Source organism: Sceloporus undulatus, chromosome 2 (genome assembly GCF_019175285.1).
Source record: "Sceloporus undulatus isolate JIND9_A2432 ecotype Alabama chromosome 2, SceUnd_v1.1, whole genome shotgun sequence".
NCBI classification, from domain to species: domain Eukaryota; kingdom Metazoa; phylum Chordata; class Lepidosauria; order Squamata; family Phrynosomatidae; genus Sceloporus; species Sceloporus undulatus.
Genome location: NC_056523.1, coordinates 285,446,170 through 285,470,956, shown reverse-complemented (window position 1 = coordinate 285,470,956; position 24,787 = coordinate 285,446,170). Strand labels below are relative to the sequence as shown.

General features: G+C 39.0%; 1 protein-coding gene across 1 annotated transcript in view; it reads left to right on the top strand.

The window, feature by feature from the left end:
• Nucleotides 1-24,787, top strand: part of VCAN (versican) — a 113,571-nt gene that overhangs the window by 24,040 nt on the left and 64,744 nt on the right. The window contains exons 4-6 of the mRNA XM_042447789.1: nucleotides 14,908-20,274; nucleotides 22,226-22,339; nucleotides 24,532-24,645. Coding sequence (XP_042303723.1) covers nucleotides 14,908-20,274; nucleotides 22,226-22,339; nucleotides 24,532-24,645 — 5,595 coding nt within the window. The remainder of the gene's footprint in view (nucleotides 1-14,907; nucleotides 20,275-22,225; nucleotides 22,340-24,531; nucleotides 24,646-24,787) is intronic.

The window sequence follows — 24,787 nt, the reverse complement described above, 5'->3', positions numbered from 1 at the left end:
AGCTGGGTGAGTAAGCCATCAGGAGGGAGCAGAATGGGTGCACACTCGCTCCTCCTGCTGCTCCATTGCTAGGCTTCCTCCCCAGGGAGAAAGCTCCACAACGGAACTTCTTAGTAAAATTCTGTTAAACCAGCCACTATGAGCACAGATCAACATTTCATGTGCAATTCAGTTCAGATGATAAGCCAGGGAGTGGTAGCAGGACAGCAGTATTGCTATGACTTGGCCCAAAGAATAAAGATGTGAGTGAAAAAGCTATTTAAGGATTAGGCCTGTGATACTACAGATACTCCTGAGATCAATGTCCTAACAAATTTGGACAGGGAAGGGATTCAGACTGAATCAGATTAATTTACTAAATAAGACATTTCATTAAGGGGGAACACACACACCCACACCCACTCACACTGCAGCACAAAAGTGTCATGATCTACCAGAAAATAATCCCATTCATGATTAACAGAGAGGTTTCAGCTTTCAATCATGATACTGTCTATTTAGTCCCCCCAGTGTGCACTTTCTGTGCATTCAGAAGCAAAGTATAGAGAGCACAGACTACAAATGGGCTCTCCAGCTTCTACCCCTCCCTCCTACCGCATCCAATAGAACTTGCTCTATTATAGGACAGCCATTTGTTCTTCAGTGCTGGCTGGGCCCTTCCTGTGCCTACCTCTGCTTACACCCTCCTTGCTATGGGTGAAAGGGGAGGATGAAGTCAGCAGCAGCATCTTTTCAAGTGGTCCCATCTGCACATTGCTGAAGGAAAAAAAAAAGAAGATGTGATGTCAACTCAAGTATTTATGTTCCTTCAGGTCACCTATCAACTTATGGTGATCCCATGAATTTCAGCTCATAGCCCTACTCTAGAACAGCCTAGTCCCACTCCTCTGTATCTTTCTTTGTTTGTTTCTGCATTATTGGAGTTAGAGCAATGGCTTGTACTTCAGGATTCCTTCTCAAGTTACCTTTGTAAGCTGATACTTTCCATGCCACTGGAATCCCCAGACCATGTGGAAAGAAGTCATAATGGATTCCTTCCTCTCCCAGCATTATGCTAGGTTCTGGGTGGGATGATGTCTATGGTTACATGGGAGCCGTAGCATTTAGTTCATCTATATAGTTCAACCCTTATGGCAGTGGGTAAGCTGTCAGGAAAGAACATTAACATAAGAAAGGACCCTATGTGAAAGTCTTTTTCTGCTACTACTGACGCCATCCTAATTTTACTTTTCTGAATATTGTGGCATCTTGTTACTTCATGAGGAAATGACTGAATAAAAGTAAGAACATCATTTATTTAGCCTATTTTGGAGGACCAGCAGCATATCATATTAATGAAAGACCATAAAACATATTTATGGCTTAGAGGTTACAACTCTGGACACCTTGGACAGAATTCAGGTATTTCTCTGCCTATTTTGTTATTGTGTGTCTTCAAGTCATTTCCAATTTCAGAGGAAGGGGCAAAACAGAAGGCCGCAAAGCAGTGGCTTGACACTGCCCCTCTCAGCTCTGGCTCGGGGCACAGCAACTGCACACTGCAGCCCTGATCCAGCATTTTGCTGGCTCTAAAAGAAACGGCAAAATGCCTCTCCTTTTAGAGCCAGCAAAAAGGCACCCTTTCTGCAGCAGCAGCACTTTTCAGTGCTCCTTTGGGTGCAGCATATAAACACCGCACCAAAGGAATGCTATGATGCCACCCACTGTGCAGTAAGGTGGTCAGCATGACACTGGTGAAAGGGCTTTGTTGGGACGTGTGTCGTCAAAACCCCATGTCCCCATGTTTTTTGGGGCTTCAAGCCAGTCTGTTTAGCCCTGAAGTTTGCCTTTGCCTTCCTCTGAGGCTGAGAGAGTGTGACTCTCCCAAAGTGACCCAGTGGGTTTCCATGGCCAAGTAGGAGTTCAAACCCTGGTCTCCAGACTTGTAGGCCAGCACTGAAACCACTACACCACACTGGCTCTCTCTGCCTGTCTGATACATATTTTAATTGAACAGGTTTTAATTTTAAGAGGTAAGATTGTTTTGTACTAGTCAGTGATCTGAGATGGAGCAATGGGTTAGACATCAGGGTTATGGAGTATTGGACATACCTTTGGAATTGTTAAAATTAGGAGGTAGGAGGCACCTTGGCCAAGTCACTGTTATTTCTACTAATTAAAAATATAGTTTCTGACTACAAATGAGGAGAGACAGGGGAACTAAGCCAAGAATTACTGATCCAGAATTAAAGTACACTGGTGTGGCATATTATAATCACGAATAAAACTGTATAACTGTTTAGTTACAACTTGGGTATAATTTAGAGGAAGGAACAGGCAAAACCAATTCCAAGTATTCTTTGCCTAAGAAAACCCTATGAAATTCATGGGATTGCCATAAGTTGACAGGTTACTAGAAAACAAACACACACAGACCAAATAGCTATATACAGTACTTGTGCCCCTGATTATTATCCTTTAGCATCTTATACTGCTTTTGGAAGTTCTTTAACATTCAGAATTTTGATCAACACTCCACATGACTTGAGTGAGACATTATAATTTTGGGTTTGGGGGGAGGGGTTGGCACTGAGTGATCCAACAGTCTTTTATCCATTTTTACTGAATTTTAAAGTTACCTTTACAAGGCCATTGGTTTTACAGCCAGCAGCCCACATAGCAGATAAAGTGATGTTTGGCACTGCTATTGTTCCTTTTCCCCTGGAATTAACTAGGATATGTAGCTCTGTTAATCATGGAAGAATGTTATACTTAGTCACAGTAGACTATATTTAGGAACCAATTGCCTTTGCCTAATATATGAAAATAACCATTATAAAGAGCACTATCTTTAAGAAGATATTTTTCTCTTTCATACCTATCTTAGGCCTGTTACAGACTGCCAAAATAAAGCTGCTTCGGGTCTCTTTGGAGGTATGCTATTTAAATGATGCATGCTAAGAGTCGGAGGTCGTGCCAAAGCCACACTCCATCCTAAGCACTGGAGTGCAGCTTTGGTGCAGCTTCCAGATTCTTAGGATGCATGCACATTTAAATAGCATACCTCCAAAGAGACCCGAAGCAGCTTTATTTTGGCCGTCTGTAACAGGCTAGTTAAGATAATAGTTCTTTTTATAAAAGCTTTTTTTTTTTTTTAAAACCATCTTGGGCTCAGCTCCAAGGTAGTAAAGTTCTGTGGGAAATTTTGCACCCTATCATATCACATTAGGACCCATTTGTCTGAATTTTCTCTTTAAAAAAGGGACTTGCCACTCGAGAGAGTAGGGGCTTTCTACATTGCCATTTGGGACGTCCTCCCGAACGTCCCATTTTAAAAAAAGGGGCGTCTCTTTTAGACGCCCAATGGCCTAGTACGGACTCCCTCGTAAGATGGTGGCGCGCCCCTCTACATGGGCGCCGCCATCTTTACGTACGGAGCACACGTCCAGACGCGTCGCGCCGCTGCTGGATGTAGCGAGCGCGCCCCTGGCGCCTCGCTACGTCGCAAACGCGACGCAAAAAGAAGCTCCATTTTTGAGCTTCTTTTTCGGTCTGTGCGGGAGTCGGGCCGTCTGAAGGCTCCGGCCCCCCCGCGGACCGTCTGGCGGCGGTCTGTACCCCGCCTAGGTTCTTTTTAAAGCCTTTTTCTTTTTTGGTGTAGCAAAACTCTGCAAGTTTCACCAAAGAGTGTTCCTAAACAAAACTCTGAAGGGACATGGGCTGGGAAGCAGGTATGAATTAGGCCTCTAAAGTCCTTGATCTTATAAAACAAAACCAAAAAAATGACACACAACCATGAGAAGCAATTCTTAGTTAACTCATCTTTGGCAGAATTAAACGGAAAAAAATCTATCACTTTTTATGGATGCTATGCTTTTTTTATTTAAATATTTTCATCCTGAGATCTTAGGGCAGTAAAATTCAGAGTCCATATTGTATGTGCAAAATGATCAATAATGAAATAATATGCATGTTTACTGAAAAGCGTGTCACCCTGTGAATGTCTCCAACGAGGCTTGCTCCCTATTGATTCAGGTTTGCTTACAGTTTTGTCTTCCCTAGGAAAGAATAGGATTCAAATAGTCCAAATACAGATTCATTTCTTTAGATTCAGTTTTTGGGGACCAAACTCTATTAGTCTGTTATATCAAAATCAACAAAAAAAATCCTGTAGCATCATAAAGGCTAGTGAAATTAGCCCACAAAAGCTTATGCCATGATCTATGTATGCATTTTTAAGTTGCCACAAATCTGCTGGTTGACTCCAAATTAGTCTCTCTAATTTCAGAGTATTTACTATTAGAAGATAAACAGAATTGTTCTAGCTTGTCATTTTAACTCATCAGAGTAATTACAGAACAAAATGGGTTTATAATCCACTTCTTCTTTGGTTGTTGTTGTTGTTTTTTCCAGATGAAAACTACACTGAATTTAGTGAATTTAGTGAGAATTACTTGGAAGCAAGGTGGATTGGAGCCTTACCTTGCTGCCTAAATGCCAAACAGAACTATTTTTAAGATAACTTTTTAAGCACCACTTGTCATATCCTTGACTTTAGTGATATATTAACAACAGAAAGGATATATTTCTAACTTCCTTCCTCTACCTTTAATAGATAACCAACTGTTCAGGATTCTTCATTAACCTGATCAGCAATGGTCAGCATTTCTTCAGATTGGAGAAGTAACCAGACTACTTCCAATCTAAAGCAAATATAAAAATAACTGGTTTGCATAATGTTTCCATGTTAGCTTTTCTAAGCATCATGGTCTTAACACTCCTGCATGCCACTTTAATGTATGCCATGGCAATATTTAATGTCCATTGTTTGGGGATCATTAACCAAAGGGGTGAAATTATGAAGCTGTCTCTTCTAACCAGTTTGTTCAAGCATGGAGATGAATCCGTAGACCTGAGTGGGAAAAATGTGTAAAGATTTCAAACCTGTTATTGGGTTCACTGATGCTTAAAGGTTCATTATCACAGTAATCCTCCTGCTCCATCAAGAGAAGAATTCTTATATTTATCTCACTTTACCAGTCCCTAGGAGCAGTGCTGAACTGTTTAGAGAGTCTTGGAATACGTGCAAGAGGGATTAATGTCATATAAAAGATGCTGAGCTTACAAGAACTCGGGTTTCCTCATTTTTCAGTCATATATGCAGTTGCCAGAATGGAAAGTAGTTTTGCTGTAATATCTACACAGAATATGAGAACATATGGGTACATGTCTATACTAACATTTCTTTTGCCAGAGAGGGCAACATTTTTTTTTACTGAAAGCAGCGTAAGAAAACATATTTTGGCTTATTAATATGGCTGAAGGAATAATGGTTTTTAAAAAAAGACAGTAGGGCTGTATGTTGAAGTTTTCATATTATGGAATTTCTCCATCTCATAAGCTAAGAAAAGGTTTTGAAGAAGCAAAGTTCTAAGACAGACATAGGGCAATGCCAATCTTAATATACAGCATTTTCGGACCATGGAACTGGAAAACCCTTCCAGGTTACATCTTTACGCATGCATGGGACCATAGAATGGAAGCATTCCCATGACTTGAGAAAGACAACATGGAACTATTCGTTAAAAAATAGAGCAAACATTAACAGACTCCTTAATTTGTTCTGTAACCTAGTGCTTCTTAAGTTAAGAGTGTGCTAGAAACATGACCCTTTTAGTTTTGAACAAAACAATAATATTAGAGGCATAAATATGCCAGTGGTTAAAGTAGTAATTAGCCAGGACCTTGTTGGTGACATACACTGGTGTAACACTCTGTTACAGCAGCCTATGTACTCTGAATGATGATGCACAATGAGGTATCCTGTACCTGCACATGCAACATAATCAACCTTCCTCCTAATGTGCGAGAGCAGCCAGGGTTTCCATGCATGGCTTTATTCTGGCAGTAGTGCCTGAGTGCATTCTGGTTACCCACAAGCTGCTGGTGAAGAAGGATCAGTCTTCCCCTTTGAGTGGATGCTGCTCCTTCTCTACAGGTGTGCAGTAGTGCCTGGGAAAAAAGAGGCATGCTTGGAGGTTCCATGGCTGTTCTTTCACACTAGGAAAAAGTAGCAACAGAAAACCCCTCTGCCCTCTCTGATAACTGTACATATACACTGGTGGAGATTTAGAGCTTTATCACACTATCCTGCTACCCTGCCACAACCATACCAGTTTGGCATCATTTCTCACCCCCCACCCCAAATAAGAGTGTTTTAGTAACCCATGGTTATATGATCTGTTTTCCCCACTGCCAAGTACTGTCTTCTGGAAGGAAGGATAAGAAGAAATGAGTGCAGCCATCAATTGCTCCCGAAGTCAGCTGCTGTGTGAATGGGCACACAGCAGCCATCTTCAGGAGCCAATTGGCTGCCATGGTTGCTTCTCCTCCCCCCTCCCAAAGTGCAAGTTTGTTATGTGTACATTCACATAGCAGCTCTATTCAAGTGATCACAGCTACCAACTACCTCCCAAAGATGGCTGCTGTGTGAATCTGCACACAGCAGCCAGCTTCAGGAACCTGTTAATGGCTGCAATCACTGCAAGGAGAAGTAGAGGAGAGGAGGAGAATCATGCCCCTCACTCCATATGACTGCATGAAAAGCAAAACTGCAGCAGAGGGGACTTATCACATGAAGGCAGCAATGGAATAGCAGTGATATTGAGAGTCTATTGATGAATTTTACTCATCAATGAAGAGGTGCACTACTGTAATGAATATAAGGCAAGACAGCAGCAGGATGGAGCCTATAAATTAGGGGCAGCAACATATGGCTCACTAGATATTTCTGGACTGTCAACCATACTGTCAGTAAATTGGCATCTATGCATACATAAGTGCTTGGAAAGTTACTTTGTAAAAGTAATTGCTTCCCATTACTCATACAGTATTTGAGAAGAATCATTACTTTTTTGGAAACAGTACAACATATGTTAGTAATTGCAGAGTGTAACTATCTACATGAGTCCAGATAGATCCAAAAGACAGAACACTGTTTAAGAATGCTGCCTTTGTAGTTTTATAACTTACTTTCAATGTTAGGACATCTTTCACTTAAACAGTCATCATAAGCTGCTACTTCAAGCTTCTTTCTATAGAGTAGATATACCGAATGCAATGGCATTACTTCATGGTAAGCATTTTTAGGATTTCAGGCACAGGCTAAAAATAAAAAATCCTAGACAGCTACATATTAAGTAAAGTTGCAGAAAGAAACTAGTATTGCCACTGTCAATATTTAGCAAGTGTGGAATTAATTTAAATGTTCTTACAACTTCAGTGAAATATATATTAGGTCTACTGTAACCCGATTCTATACAAGCCAAGAAAATATTACAGTCATACTGAACATGTACAGCCAAAAAGGAGTGTGCAGTAAATAATAAGTTATACTAAATCACAACTACCATATTTTCCAGCGTATAAGATGACTGGGCATATAAGACAACCCTCAACTTTTCCATTTAAAATATAGAGTTTGGGATATACTCACTGTATAAGACTACCCCTCTTCCAATATGGAGGCCTGGGAATCTGGGAGTGGGCCAGATGTGCGTTGGCTTCAGGGGGCCTCTGTGAAGGCCTGGAAAGTGGGAAGGCAGCGCGGTGAACACGCCGGGCCACGGGGCTCCCTTGCATCCTCTGTGGAGGCCTGGGCCTCCTTGGAGGGCTGGGAAGGCAGCAGCAGGCTGGTTGTGCACCAGCTTCAGAGGGCTTCGGGAGGCCTGGAAGGCAAAAGGAGGCTGGTGGTGAACGTGCCAGGCCGCGGAACAGGCCGGGTGGGCCTGCCGGGCTGTGGGGCTCTCTTGCAGCCTGAGCAGGCAGGGCTTAACTCGGCGTATAAGACAACCCCTGACTTTTGACAAGATTTAAAAGGGTTAAAAAGTTGTCTTATATGCCGGAAAATATGGTAGAACAGTAGAAACAAGAAAAGCTTTGGAGGTGCTTAACTCAGGAACTGAAAAAAAAAAACATTTTCTTTCCTTGGAATCTAAAGTAAATAATTACCTTTGTCATTTTTCTGGCTATCTGAAGTTCCTTGTTTGAAGATCTCACAGATAATGCTTGTTGTCCAAACATGTCTTATCAGTAGCAAATATTTTTGTTTATAGATGGTTTCTTGGGTAATAAGGAACAGTTTATTCTTAACTGTTGCAGATATAAATGACCACTAGTTCAAACAAACCATTTCAAATCTTTAAATGTTTAACTATGCATTGAAATCTGTCATATTTGGTGATTTGAACAAGTGTGTGTGTGTGTGTGTGTGTGTGTGTGTGTGTATATATATATATATTAAAGTCTGCTATTAGCTCAGATAGATGTGACGATTAGGAGTGCCAGTTATCAGCTTCTGCTGATATGCCAACTGTGCTCCTTCCTAGAAGTGGAGGAAGATGGTAGTGCACATGCTGGTAACCTCAAGGGCAGACTTCTGCAATGTGCTCTACATTGGGCTACCTTTGTACCAAGTCCAGAAACTCCAATTGGTTCAAAATATGGCAGCTAGATTGATTACAGGTACATCCAGGAGTGGTCACATCACATTGATCTTAAAAGCACTCCACTGGCTGCCAATTAGTTTCCAGGCAAAATACAAAGTGTTGGTTATTAATGTGAAGTTGAAGACTTTCATGGCCAGCATCCATAATTTTTGTGGGTTTTTTGGGCTATGTGGCCATGTTCTAGAAGAGTTTCTTCCTGACATTTCGCCAGCATCTGTGTCTCGCAAAGACCTACATGGTTTGAGTCCAGGATTGCCTTCTCCTGTACAATCCACCCTGTGCACTCAAGTCTTCTGGGAAATGTTTGCTCTAACTGGCCAGGTCTAGACTGATAATGGTTTCCCATAGGACTTTTTTGTCTGCTGTCCCCAGACTGTGGAATGACCTGCTGGAGGAGATAACAACAGCTGTAATTGCTTCCTGCTTTTAAAACAGCACTAAAGTCATATTTCTTCTGGCAGTTCTACCCAGTCAATTTTATATCATGATTTTTCAATTAGTATATTTTAATGATTGCATTATATGAGTGTATTTTAATAGTTTTGCAGACTTGAGGAGAGGTGGGAGAGGAATGATGATGATGATGATGATGATGATGATGATGATGATGATGATGATGATGATTTAGTTTGTGAACCCTTAACCTCTTTGTTGCCATCTAGACTATCTAGGTTTCACATGGGAGATACCCTAAAGGCACCATATCCTTACTGATCTTGGAAGCTAAGGAGGGTCAACCCTGGTTAATACTTGGATGTTTTATTGCAAGCCACCTCAATTGTCTTCTGACAGAGAAGCGGGGTAAAAATAAAGTTGTTGTTGTTGTTGTTTTGTTGTTGTTGTTGTTGTTGTTGTTATTGATGGGATACCACTAATGAATACCAAGCATTGTAGGCTATATTTCAGAGGGAGAAACTGGCAAAACCACCTTTGAGCATTCCTTGCCTAAGAAAACCCTATAAAATTCTTGTGGTTGCCATAAGATGACAGGCATACTGAAGGTGTATGTGTACACATGCGCACACACATCACTTCTGCACAAGCATATCTTCTCAAAGATTAGGGCTTAGGCGGTGAAGCACCTCCTCCACTAGAGAACCTGGTTGCTTGGGAGAGAGGGGAGGTGACTACCACATGAAGTAGCAATATGTAATGTCTGCAGAATAGTCTCTATCAGTAGCTATTTGTACATAAATGGCACTATAAGTGTAAATAGCACATGTACAAAGTATACTGTAGGAATTTTGAAGAGGAATAAGTGTTTAAAAGTGTTTTGTTCTGTAGAAAGGTTGAGGGGGTACAGACATTGTACTTTGGACATATCATGAGATGATGACTCATTGGAAAATACAATAATGCTTGGTAAAGTGGAAGGCAGTAGGGAAAGAGGAAGACTGATCCACACAGCCCTGAGTTTTCAAGATTCAACAGGGCTGTTAATAACAGGGTATCTTGGAGATTTCTTATTCATAGGGTCTCCATAAGTTGAAGCTAACTTGACCCAGTCAGCAACAATAAAGTACAGACATCCCATTTGATTGTAGATATGAATTAGGATATTGCTAATGTAATAACTGATAGTATTAGAGGACAATCAGATTACATAGCTGGTCTACCATTGGGCCAAAAGACATATTCAGCTAAAATGACTGAATCAGCATTCTGAGTTTGAAGACATATTTGAAACCTATCAGGGTTGGTTGGTGGCTCCCATGATAAGGGAAAGTGATGCATTCCCTTTGAGTTAGCCATCTGTAAAAAGAGCCATCCAAGGTGCTGAATCCAGGGTGCCTATCCTCAAAATAAGTTCAGCACCTTAGCCAGTTAGTTCCAACTAAAACATGGGATCTCTGCCAGCACTGGTTTAAATAAACAAATAAATAAAATACACCACCAGCTGTTATCAGAATCCACGATAAGATAAATATGTGAGCATATTCCTTTTGATGAAATCTGCACTACATAGTCTAACCAAATAATTGAAGAGCCTGGGAAATTAGAAGATTCTGCTAACTGAAACATTCATTTCTCCTTTGGTCTTCCATTGGATTACAGAGAGCAAAATATTGTAATCCAATGTCTGTAACTGAATCAGAAGACTTGAATACCCAGAGTGAACACCCAACTTGCTTGATTTACATTTCATTAGAAGTTAGTTGTACCAAAAAACAAAACAAAAAAACCCTCTCTTATTCAGTGTTGCCTTCAAGAAACTGAGATGGGGCAATGTATAGCTTTGTGCAAGACTTGGGGGGTGGGGAGCATGGTTAAAGCTGAAGGGAATCCAATAACTTTTTAACTATCTTTTATTAATTAGAGAGAAAGAAAACAAATGCTTCACTTTTCATTAAATATGGTGTGTGCCAATGTGAGTTTGTCTGTGTGAGTCTGTATTTTTGTAGGATCTACATAGATGTCTGCATGAAAGCCAAACATAGCAATACAGTACTTTGACTAATATATGACAGTTTGGAAACATTACAAAATGGTTTATTTAGTTTTTTCTGTTTTTAAAACCCCCAAATCAGAACAAAGTTTCACCTATCATTGCCCAACTTAACATATGTGTCTGGAAAAGGAAAATAATATAAAAATGTAACCATTTTAATGGTTTGTTCTACTTAGCTATAGGTTGTGGTGGCCCATTTCTTCACAGCCAGTTTGCTGTCACTGAACCCATTCCAGATCCTTTATGGCTAAAGGGAGTCAATCTTGTTAACAGTTTCCAGTGGTTTTAGTTCTTTTCGCTTGTGGTGGGAGCAGAGATTCACCCACACCATTTTAGAAGTATGTCAAAGCAGTTCTTATTGAGGGGGTTTAGGATATGAAAGGATGTTTTATTGTTAGGATTGTGAACATTTCTCTCCAAGTGCTTTGGTCTACATTTCCCACAATCCCTTACCATAGTCCATGCTGGCAGCTATATGCCAAAATATCTAGAGTGCCAATTTTTCCCATCTCTGCTTTAGCATAAATATGCCATTCCTTGAAAATTGTCAACATGGCTGATGGAAGGCCAGATATATGAAGCTCAACTAGACCCTTTTAGTTTCTATCACTAGCTTTCTTATCTTACTAGCAACCTTTAACCTATTTCTAACAGGAGAAGCACTAGAAGATTCTGGGGAGCTATGGCAGGGTAAGAAACCAGGCAGGGTAAGAAAATAATGTACTCAACAGAAAGCCAAAGTCACAGGATTAGAAGACAATGACCACATAGCATAGCTAACAGAATAAGACAGAGGGCAACTGCCAAGTTTTCAATTGAATTTTTTTTATCTAGGGCAGATGGGAGTGAAAGCTAGTTGATATAGAAGATACAGAGGCTACAAGGGAAGCGCAAAGTATAAGATGGTGTGTACAAAGGTTTATGGTAAAGTATTTGAGTTTCAGCTGGGAGCATTTAAGTTCATGGAGGATATCAGTGTCCAGTCAGGGAAGCTATCGTCTTCAGAACTCAGTGGTTTAGTCTGGGAAATAGCTGAGTGCTGTAACTAAGGATACTACTTTATTACCCATTGCCAGATTGATGCTTTGCTTCTTGGGTGGAGCATATAGAAATAGTACTACATGGGTGAAAAAAAAAAACCTACAGCAAGAGAGTCTCTAAGAGATTAAGGGGCCAGGTATTACTCTGTTCCCAGTATCTGCATATATGGCATTTTACTAGATTTCCAATGGAAGCGGAGAGCATAGGGAAGAGTACTGCAGGTTTAAATTGAGAAAGTTAAAATAAATCTGAAACCTATAGATGGCATGCATGATCAGACAGTTGGACAATGGATTCAAGACCCATTCTGAGAAGGTAGAACTGACAGAGGTTTAAGAACACAGCCAAATCACAAAACATTTTAGCAAGAGGAAGGTATTCAGTGAAGTATTATAGTACTATATGGTCTAAAATATCATTTATTCCTCCTGGGAGCTATGAAGAACATTAATATTTTAAAAGGAGCCTAGTAATAAAATTATCTGAGGCTATAAGTGAATCGAGTCAGAGCATGTATCTGTTCAAATTGCTTTTGTTGAATTAGATATAAAGATTATGAGATTAAAGAGATACGTGGGTTTGATGTAGGCTGTTGTTCGATGCACATGCACATGAGTTTCTGCCTTTTCCAGGGGCTTCAGGTATGTTTTCAATTAGATTTATGGCAGCCTACAAATGGTTTAGACTGAAGCAGTAAACAGTGGCTCTTGCAGGTGGAAAAAATTCACTGGGTCAGAACTTGTTAGTCTTATGACCGTCATATAGACTAGTGTTTTTGAAGGCCATATTTTGGAACACTGTATTCTTACTTTATAATCTGTTTTGTTAAAGTCTCAATCCTATACCCACTTACTCAGGAGAAAGCTTTATTGAACTCATATGTAAACACATACAGGATTATATCATGAATCTGTGTAACTACAACAGCAGAAGATTTAAACCTGGGGTGGGCAGCTTTGTTGTACCTAAAGGCCAGTTTTTCTCTGCCAGGACTCTACACTGCTTGCATGAACTGTCAAAATTGACAAATTATTACCCTACCTCCGAAGTGGACATATGTCTGCTCATTGGTTTTAAAAACCAATGTCTCTTGTTGTTAATGCAAGGGATTCTAGCCACCTATTTAAAGTGACCATTGCTATTCCTAGGGCCTTTTCAAGCTACACAATTTTGGTATTATAATTCCATTTTAACTGTCCTAGCTTCATCTTATGGAATTCTGTTGGTTAGTGAGGAGTATTTAAAATTCTCATTCAGGGACCTTTAGTTCCTCAGTAAAGTAAACACTCCAGGATTCCACAAGATGCATCCATGGCAGTGAAAGTGGAATTATAACTGAGTATGGAACGCTTCTAGGAGATGCAGTTCACCATTTTCTTTGGTTAGAACAGGGGCAGTCTTAGGAGCCTAGGGTCGTAGGCTGCAAAAACATCCTTGGGGGTTCCCAACCAGCCCAAGGCTGCACTCTTCCCAGTATGGATTAAAAATACTTTCCTCACCCCATTTTCAAATTTGTTACTGATAATTTTCTGTACCAGGCAGAGTTATTTATGAGCTTTTGACATAACTGCAGCTTTTTACAGGGCTGCCATATAGAAAATAGTGAAGCTGTCTCAGAGGATGTACAGTAAGGTATCTCTACATGTTTTAATTTTTTATGCAATCCCATTACAGCACAATCTTGTGCATGTCTACTCAAAAGTAAGTCAGACTGAATTCAGTGGCACTTACTCCCAGATATGTGTGCACAGATTTTCAGTTTACAATTAAAACCCATTTGGCATTTTTTGTGATGTCTGGGTATTGCTAAGGCCACAGTCAGTACCGTATTCCACTTGAGCAGTCTGGCTTTCCTCCTTCATTGTATCATCCAAAAGGTACCATATCCTGTCTGATCTTGGAAACTAAGCAGTGTCAGCCCTGGTTAGTACTTGGATGGGAGACTGCCAACAAATACCACATGCTGTAGGCTATATTTCAGAAGAAGGAACTGGAAAACTATGATTGAGTATCCCTTGCCTATGAAATCCATGGAGTTGCCATAGGTCAACAGGCAACTTGAAGGTGCATATATACACACAGTTAAAGAATTCTCTATACTCTCCATTTATTTAAAAATACTGAGAAAACAAACCTAGATAATATGTTTCTGTCTTTTATCTTTATTATCAAAAGCCCTCCTGACAATATTCCTGACATTAAAATAATGATATCCTATTTCTTTACTTCAGGGTTTTTTAACCCCATGAAGCAAGCCCATGAAGTGAAAAGCTTCATGGAGGTGAGGTTTATTATCAGAGCTTCAGTGGCATATGAAGCCTGTCAAAACCATCCTTGCTCAAATGCTGGAACCTCTTGTTACTAAACTCCTTTCCTCCATAGCTTCTTGTCTTTGACCAGAGCTTATAAAAGTAGGAGAAGGGAGAGGAGAAAGAGGACCTAGTGACAGTGTATAAAAAGGAGAAAGCAACTGTGGGGTGTATCTTTTAGGTGGTTATTCCTTTCCCTTTCTTTGTCTCTTCTCCGCCTTCCAGCTCTTTTCTTTGGGTGACTGTTTAATTTACAATCAGGAACTGTTTGTATTTCCTCTCCTCTGGGTAGAGTGAAGCTTTACATGCACAGTCCTCAACATCTGGTTTAGGAAGTCTAATTTATTAAGGCATTCATAGATTATATGAAATATCGGATTAGATATGTGGCTTAACATAACTGTTTGATTTTTATTCCATGATAATAGAAAACTGAGAATAAGTGATTATAAAATAATATAATAATGTGTTTGAAAATAGCTAGATTCTAATGGATGAACATGATTATTTTGTCTGTTTCACTTTTCAGTGCCTTTGGTTTTATCATAACAGATTATACTACAATACTACCCATGTTGAGTCATAAACTAAAAATATTATTAAAAGCTCTCCTTTTTTGCAGATCCATTATATGGAGTTTGGGATTTATTTGGTTTCCCACATGAAATAGATGAACCCCCAACAGATGCCGAATCAACATCTGATGAACCCTGTACATCAGCCCCTGATGAAGAGTCTGCAGAAATCTTAATTGTGGACCATCTTTACCCAGGAATATTCAGTCTTGGAGATGAAGATGATGATGATGAAAGCTGTGAAAATACTACCGATGTCACAACTCCTCCAGCTTTGCAGTTTATCAATGGAAAGCAGCAAGTGACTACTGCACCAAAAGATACAAAAGCTGAAGAAGCAAGGAGTGATCAAATTGAAAGTCTAGCACACTCCAAAAATGTGACATTTCCACACACTAATGAAACTAACATGCTATCTGAGCATGAGGTCTTTGCTACAATACAGCCTAATGAATCCACTGAAATAATGGGAGAAGCTGTGGCTACCCAAAAGGTAATAGCAGAATCTGTCATGACAGAACTGTTCTTTAGTGGGGATTCAGAGATATCTACTACAGATAAAGTGCTTCAAGTAACATCTTTACATGATGAATCAGATGCAACAGAAAAAACAGAGTTTGGAACAGATTTTAATCAAATCTTAAGTAAACACCCTAATGTTTTTTCTTTACTTAATGCAGAACATTCAGGAGATTTTACTACCATGTCTAAGTTAAACAATTATGCAGTTTCTCACACAGCTAAGCCAAGACTAAACGAAGATTCTAAAAGATTTTCTGCTACAATTTCTGCTGCAAGTAAGTTATCTCCTTCCACCACTGTAAGCACAGGTATCAATGACAATACATCATCAAATGAAGCTTCTGTTCTACCTGATTATAAATCAACAGTTACAGTAAATACATTTTCTTATGTTAAAAAATTATTAGAAACTACAGGAAGTCCCAGTTGGTTTCATATATCAGAAGGCTCAGGAGATGTTCAGGAAGAGAATTCTAAATCTACAACTATGCTAATAAAGACAGAAAAGATTCCTGTTCAGGAAATTTTCTCAGATGATGGCAGACAAATCTCTACAAAAAGTAACAATGATTTTTCTTTGTATAAAGCCACTAACCCTACATCTGAACACAATTCTGTAGAAACAATTACTATCCAGGCTATATTAAGCTCTTCAAAAAATGTAGAAGTGGAAGATAACAGGGAAGATAGTACAAACACAATTTCTCCACCTACTGCTGAGTCTGAGAAGATGCTGCTCAGTAATGACTTGAAGGATGCCAGAGATAGTAACCAAATTGTGACCCAAGAACCAAAAACTCACACCACAACAATATCAACAACTGATTTTTCACCTTTCCGAGCCAAAGAAGACACAGAGAAGAGACTGGCCATAGATGAAGAATCTGGAGATGGATCTACAGATGTTTGGAAGAAACCTAGCACGAATATAATTTTGGGGGGTCCCACAGAGAAAGTGGTAAGTACTGACTCCCCATTTATAGATCCAGGTTCTGGAGAAATTGATGTTATGTATGGAACTACTACACAAATTTCATTCCCACTGAAACCTGAAAGCACTGACACACAAGTGAAGGAGATAGACATTTTTAACACCGGTGCATCATCATCAGAATATGCAGTAGTTATTGATCCTACAATGAAAGCATTAGATAATGAATCAGATAGAAGAGCCATAACAGAAGGTCAAGTATCAAAGAATGCATTTAATAACCACCAAGGGTTACAACATGAATCAGATGCAGTTCCCCAGTTGACATTTAGTAAAAAGTCAATTGTGGAGTCAAGTGAAAAAGTGACATTTCCCACAGCAATGGAAGAAAAAATGGATGTATTTGCAACATCTGGTTTGATAACATCCATGGAGCCTGGTTTGATAACATCCATGGAGCCTTTGAAAAACATTAATCCTGACACTGCTGTGACCCATAGTGTTGGGACTATAATGTCAGTAGCTGAATTAAGTGAAAATGATAGTAAGGATAATATGATCATTTCTGCCAGTATGTCTACAATACAGACAAATGAAACAAGGGAATCTGCTCAGCTAGAAAAGTCAAGTCATCTTTTCCCAACTGTATTTACAGATAAAACTGGCCTTGTAGATGTGGGCTCAGGGGAGAAACCAAGAGATGACAGACATAGTGTGGTACTAGTTCCTTATGGTCCCGCAGAAAAAATAATTCATACTAAATTTCCATTGACTGAAGAAGGTTCTGGAGACAAAGACTATTTTCCAGAATCCCCTACACAAACAACAGTTTTATCACAATTTTTGATAGAAAGACCTGTAACTCAAACCATGAAAAGTGGGAGCAGCACGGCATCAGACCATCAGTTGTTTACAGACACACCTACAATATTAGATATAAATAGTGACCCTATGACTCCCTCAACAAATAAAGGTACTGTAAGAGACATTTTTAATATAGTCAACATGGAAGCAGAAACATCAGTTGAATTAGAGGTGAAAGACTTTGCTACAAATGTACCTGCCGAATACGAAATTAATTCTGTTGAAGAAAGTTCTGAATCACCAGGAAAAATGCCACACACTTCTACAGCAATCACACAAGGATTCTTAACTAAAAGAACAGAATATACTACTGAACAGCCAGGAAGAGCTCTTGAAGTTACGCCCAACATAGAAGAGATAAAAGCTGATACTAAATCACATGATGTAACTCTCACATTTAAACCCCAAACATTTCAAAACAAAACCATCAGGATTTCACCAGTAGTAGAAGAGAAAAACGAATGGTTGGAACAAAATGTTCATCCTACTGAAGGTAGCCATAAGGCTTTTTCCATATCTACAGCGTATAGACCCATGAGCACAGTGATCAGTAATACTCAATTTTTCTCAGAACAAGGTTCTGGAGATGCTTTTTTTACTGTTCCGTCTACTACAGTAAACACACATTCTGCTGTAAGTGCAAACACATTAAATAATTATATCCTTCCTCCTCAAAGTTCAGCACAAACCTTTGCAGAGGGTAACATAAACGAATTAGAGAATCACACCACCAAATCAAATAAAGATTCTGACAATGACATTAAATATCATCATACCATAACAGAGGCATTTCCTACAGCAAGTGACAAAAGAATCCCTACAACATCAAGCCTAGATATCAGGGCCACTGACACTGAAGCATCTACCTGGAAGCAGTTCATTTCTGAAAATGAGCAAAACCAAAAGAATGCCTTTGAAGAGGAAGAAAATATATCAGTACTGGCTGCTGCTGATAGAATATCCCAAAGGGAAACCTCTCTTGTGATAAAACATGAACATACAACTTCTGCTTCAGAATTATTCACTGGAACCTCTACTCATAGAATAGCTGAAACATCTAAAGTCACCTCAAAAGCTACAGTGTTGGATGTAACAGGTCATGATGGTTCTGGAGAAGGCTCTGGCTGGCTGGACAGTTTGGCAAAACATTCTGAATCACCTACTCAATTGCCAGAAAGGGAAATATCTTTTACATTTCATACCCCTCAAGAAAATTATTCAGATTTTGTAAATCCAGATATAGCTGTGAATGGAACTCCGACAATGTTAATACCATCACCCAGTCAGAGAGAAGAAAAAGAACCACTACCAGCCTCAGATGGTGACCTCTTAGATACATTTGCAGATGAAAGTTCTACGAACAGCATAAAAGACTATGAAGAGCTAATTCCAATAGCAGCTGACAAAAGAAATTATTCTGGGGAGAGCTCTAGCTTTATGGATATTACAGAAGACAATGGAATAATAACTGATGAAACAACAATTATAGATGCTGACAATGTGAAATCAAATGTTGAAGACATAAGTGCCCAAACAACTGTGAATTCTGAAACATACTCAATATATGGTATTTACACTTCAACAGTAGAAAGCCAGAATGCAACACCTGCCATTATTTTAACTAATTATAAATCTGGTGTCTCTGCCGATAGCCAAGGAAGTTCTGTAACCAGTAAGTTTATATACAGTGAACCCATACTATCTGAAAACACGCCAACCTCAGATGATGTGGGTTCAGGAGAACTAATACCTTTCACAATCTCTCAATCTTCCCCCATCTCTCAAGAGCTACCTCAAATAACCACTTCACTTCCAACCCTGTCATTTCTAATAAGTTCTGCTGTATCATCTCCAACCAGCTTCAGTGCTGGTGAAAAGGAGAATGGGTTTGAAACTAAAGACACAGAATCCAAAAGTACAGTAAAAGACAATTCTGAATTACAAACATTATCAGACAACCAAGCAATAGCTGATGAAAGTGAAATTGCTCCTATCAATAGAACTTCAGGAAAAGAACAAGTAGACTTTGCTGAGAAGAAACACATAGCTCCATCCCCCACTTTGTTATACCTACCTCTTAAACCAGAACAAGATGTGACCACTCACAGATCTGAAGCAAGAACTGTTGCTACACAGCTTGTCTCCCAAAGTGTATCAAATTCAGAAGAAACATCTCAGGAGACTTATGAAGACATGAAAACTACAACTACAGAATCCAAAGAAACTGATCTAGATAATTTTTTACTAGTAACACAAACACCAAAGGTGCCTGTCACTGTCTATTTACTCAATGGAGTCTCTGAACACTCTGAAGGAATTACGCCAAGTACTTCATCATCATTTGATTTTGATAAGCATGATTCATCAGTGGTACAAACTTTTAGAGAAGCTAGTGCTGATGTTGCAGCTACTTACAAACCTTCACTTAATGAGTCTTCAGTTAACACAGGGTTTCCATTAGGCCCCTCATCCAAATGGAAATTTGAGACCAAACTCTCTGAAAGCACGCCTGTTTCTAGTGACCATATAGCAGAAACAACAGAAAAACTAGGAAGTTCAGAAGAACTGATTACTGCAGAAGAAACCAATGTTTCCAGAGAGTCTCTTTCAAAAGAAGTGAATCCAACAATGTTTATATCATCAGGCACTGAAACTTCAGAAACTAGCTCAGAAGAAGGACCTTCTTCTGAGAAGTTAAAGGAGCTAAATCAACTAGATGGAAATAGTGCTGAGGGAGATCTGCCATGGATACACACCACACCATCTTCTGTGCCACATGAAAGTAAAACAGGTGGAGTCTTTGGTACTGATGGGGAAACAGATGCTTGGCCAATTTCATCCCCACCATCTATGGATACAGTTGTGGAGCTCCAGTTCACTCAGAAGGAATCAACAACATTTCCATCTAATGCTGCAGCCAAAACCCCTGACCCTGAGAGTATACCTGAATATAACAAGCAGACAAGAAATACAGAGGATATAAATGCAAGTGAACTTATAACCCCACCATTTTTACTTTTGGATGTTACTAATGGATCAGATTTCCTAATTCGCAGAGGTGGGGGATCAGTAGAAGGCACAGCAGTTCAGATCCCAGGTAAGACCTATATTTCCCCCTTCTATATGAAAAATACTTGTTTGCAGATATAATATAGAAAAGTGTGGAGGTAAAAATATTAGATCACATAATACATTTTCCCTTAATGCCTTGACCATTTCTTTTCACACATAGTGCGATAAGTGTGACATTTGAATTTGGAATGTCATGGATAACAGCTGTTTCTCTGGGAATTAGTGCTGGTTTATGTGGGTTTAACTGGTTCACGTGTTACATTTACCCATTCAAATTAGTGTTAAGAAGCAACCAACATAGCATGTGTGAGGAAAACACATATTGTGTGAACCAGCCTTGAATTTCATAGTTATATGGCAGAATGATTTTAGAATAGTACAGTAATGGAATTTTAATCATATTGACATTAGCAGATGTTTCAAGGTTGCTAGAATTGGATATTTCATAATGATGCAAATATCTGGTTTGCTCCAGATATACAGTACTCCTGTGCAAAAGGGGGCTGCATGGTTATTTTGTTGTGATTCACACCCTGGGAGGAAATCCATTTACAGCTGACAGCAGAAAAAGAAAGCACCTCTCCGCTTGCCTTTACTGCCCTGCTCCAACCTGCATTGGTGCTCCTGTTTACCATTTTACCCCCCTGCAGAGCGATTCACACAGCAGTCCTGTCACCATTTGTTTGGGAGTAAGCACTGTAAAACCCAACAGGTTTTACTTTCAGATTATACCATCAGTGTGAAAGCTGTACTATTTTATATGTGAAAGCTTCCCCTGTTAAAGAGAACTCATTAACAGGATGATTTTATACAATTGTATGAGGATAGCTGATGAATTTTGTGTGCTTTACAGATCATCAAAGAACATGGATTTGAAATCTCTCTGTAGATGTTCAACTTTTGATGGGGTTTTTTTCCATTAGTTTAAATCCATACGTTTAGAGGAAGATCTTCAGTTGTCTTCTATTGCAGGCACGTGGCACAAAATACAGCAACCTAGGGCACAGAACCTCTGCTTTGTATTTGCAATTAAATATTTCTGTAAGGCAATATGAGGCATGACCTATTCCTTTTTTTACAGGATGGACTCACATGACTACTTCATGAGTGGATGTTACTGTTATGCCATGAAATGATTTCCCTAGATTCTTTTAAATAAGATAAATAATCACTGTTGATTTTTATATTATATATACGAAGGACCAGTATATATAATATTAAAATCAAAGTATTGCATCATAATTTTTTATTAAAAATTAAAGTCTCTGGATATTTGTGATCTTCTCTAAAGTTAGGTGTGCATATGTACACACAAACACCAAACCACTTTGAGTTTTTCATTGAGTTAGTCCATTGATAAATCAATGAAGCTACACAATGGGAATATAGTTTGTTGGGAAGCAAGTGATAGTGTGAAATGAATAAATTCTTATGGTCATGCAGTTGTACCCAGATGATACCCAAAAAGGTGACAGACAAAAACTATGGTATAAGAATGTGTGTTCTGTGTACCCAATCATTCCACGTAAACTAACCCTGTTCAGATAAATGCATATTTCATTCAATGTGCACATATGTTTTAACAGTTTTTGGTTATAATTAATTGTCATGTCATGCCAACTAAATCCTCAGTAGACCATCACAGCTGCCAAAAACTATACAAATTGTCATTTGCAGATGATAAAATATTGCTGAAAAGAAATTGTTTTCACTATTGAGTAAAGTTGCATTGCCAACATGGAAGACTGATAAGTGATTTACTGTTACTGTTGCACATTATGCTGAACTGATTTGTGTGCTGGGAGGGGGGCAAGAGAGGGTTGCTGCACAATCTGTGATTACAGGAAATTTGATAGCATTTGTTGGATAGATATTTTGACAGCTAGAAAGCGGATAATATATTTCTGCCTAAGAAGAATCAGAATCAGCAAATGTTTTTAGAGAATACAGCAATTTTCAATGAACTCATTTTACAGGTCAAGATCCATGCAAAAGCAACCCATGTCTACATGGGGGCACTTGCTACCCAAGAGATTCTTTCTACATCTGCACTTGTATGCCAGGTTTCAGTGGTGACCAGTGTGAAGTAGGTAAGAAACAAATACTTTATTGGTGTTTGAGTGTCTTACAGTAAGTGTTACTCATGCAGAATAGGAAATGTCATTCCCATAGCGTACAGCAAGGACTGCAGAAGGTTCAGACTGAGTTTAGCAGATAGAGGAAAAGACACACTCCTTCACAATTCAGTGTATGGGGAAGCCAACCAACAAATTACATTGGCTCTTAGGGGGAAAAAATTGAAAGTGGGAGAAGGCTTTAAAATATCCATTATATTAATTTGGTTTCCTCATGTGGCCTTCTGTATATAAGGGTACAACATAGCTTATGTATCACCAGTTTGTTTTCTGCATGCTTCTGTTTCTCTGGATAAATACAAAATCATTCTAGCCCAGGGCTTGGAATCATGAAGCCTATCAGCCAAATGGTGTTTGGGGAGGCCTAAGAAGCCCATGGGACTTTCCAGACCTCCTCCTCCTCCTCCTCCTCCTTCTTCTTCTAAAAACAAAACAAAACAAAACTTTAAAACTACTAAACTTGCCATAAGTTTATAAATGCTGCTAACGTTTCCGGGAAAGTTGCTTCCTGTTGCTAATCAGATCAGTAGAATTTCGAAGATGGGAACACTATGTCCATAAGGAAGAATCATTGTCTAAAATACTCAAAACTCTCACAATGTCCACTCTGTTTGTCCACTAATTTGTTGAAGATCTATTTAAGGAAACTTTCTGAATGGCTCTGGCAGGCTGATGTGTGAGAATATTCTGAAGGAATGATGTTTTTGTTTGTTTGTTAGGATAGCTGATTAGCCCATTTGAGCCCACAAAGGCAGAAAGAAATCTGATACAGACTTGAGGGACTTGTGAAAATCTTGCTTAAAGTTATTTGATAATAAATAATAAAAAAACCTTTTATTTCTATCCCACTTTTCTGTAGCAAGACAATCAAAGCGGCTACCAACTAAAACATCCATATACAATATTATACATAAAATGACAATTACCCCCCCCCCTTAAAAAGAATTAAATATATTACAATTAAAAGAGCTTTCAATCTATTAATAATAGTAATAGCATAATGTGGGCAGGGTGGTGGTACTACATGGTGTGAGAGGGTATCATTCTGTGGCCGAGGAATTTTATTCAGGAAAGGCCTGCCAGAAGAAATCAGTCTTGACAGCTTTTTTGAAGCTGCCTAAGTTGATAATTTGACAGATTCGTCCGTCAGGCCATTCCAAAGTCTGGGAGCAGTTGCAGAAAAAGCTCTCTTGGAGGTTGCAGTTAGTGTGGCCTTTGATCAGCTCGTATCTCTCAGATTTTTTCTCTTTTGGACTTCCATACCCTCCAAATCTTCCAGTTTGCTAGGGGCAGCTCCAATTAATTCTCTGCCATTCCACTAAAAGTAAATTGTTTAAAATTACTTGCACTCAGTTAACTCAATGGGTGGAGAGGACAGGAGAGGAGAGTCTTACCCAGAGTAGGTTCTGGGTTAGAAAAAGTAAACTACTGTAGCCTCCTGAAGCTTGTGTGTTTTCCTCAATAATTTTTGCCATTTTGACCACATTGTGAACATTTTGGCCATGTGCGTTCTGGTTTTATTCTGTTAAATGTCAGTTATATATTTTCTTCTAGATTGCCAGAAAGATATGAAAGAACTAAGAACTCATAAAAACAATGATGAGTGGACCAAACCAGTTGTTTAAAGCAGTATCTATAGCTGTTAAGTACACATCATAGCATACGTTCAGTGCTCCGTGGTTATTGCTTAGGTTGGATATTTATCCAAGTTAATTTTCCATTTTTTTTTTAAAAGAATGAGTTCCAATACTCTTCCCTCCAAGAGCACATGTTGTAACAGGTAGAAACAGAGTATGCATTACCCCACAATCATGCAGAATGGTTCCAAAAGACAGTAAATGTGTCTGCCTTTTGTTTAGAAGTGTTCTCACAATTCTGAGATGTAAATTCTGCTCAGTGCTATGTGTATATGTAGGAGAAATTTGTTCTGTGTTCCCATATTATGATGCTTGAAACCTACTGGTGAATAGAATAGGATAGAATAGAATAGAATAAGATAGGATAGAATCTTTATTACAGTCATAGATCAGCACAGATAACCTAGAGGTGGAGTTTCCTTACTTGACATGATTACTATGTATGAACTTTTTAAAAATGTCACCGTTGAAAAGATCTTATTTTAAATAAATTGTAATTTTCTTGGACAGATGTTGATGAATGTCAATCCAGCCCTTGCAGAAATGGAGCCACATGCATCGATGGAGTCAATACGTTTACCTGCCTTTGTCTTCCAAGTTATGTTGGAGCTCTTTGTGAAAAAGGTGAGTGAACAGTTTGAAATGTGTAAACAACTCAGTGTAACAAAAAATGACAAAAACAACAAAATTCTCTGCAGGTTGAGTCTCCCTTATCCAACATGTTTGGTATCAGAAGTGTTTTGGATTTCAGATTTTTCTGGATTTT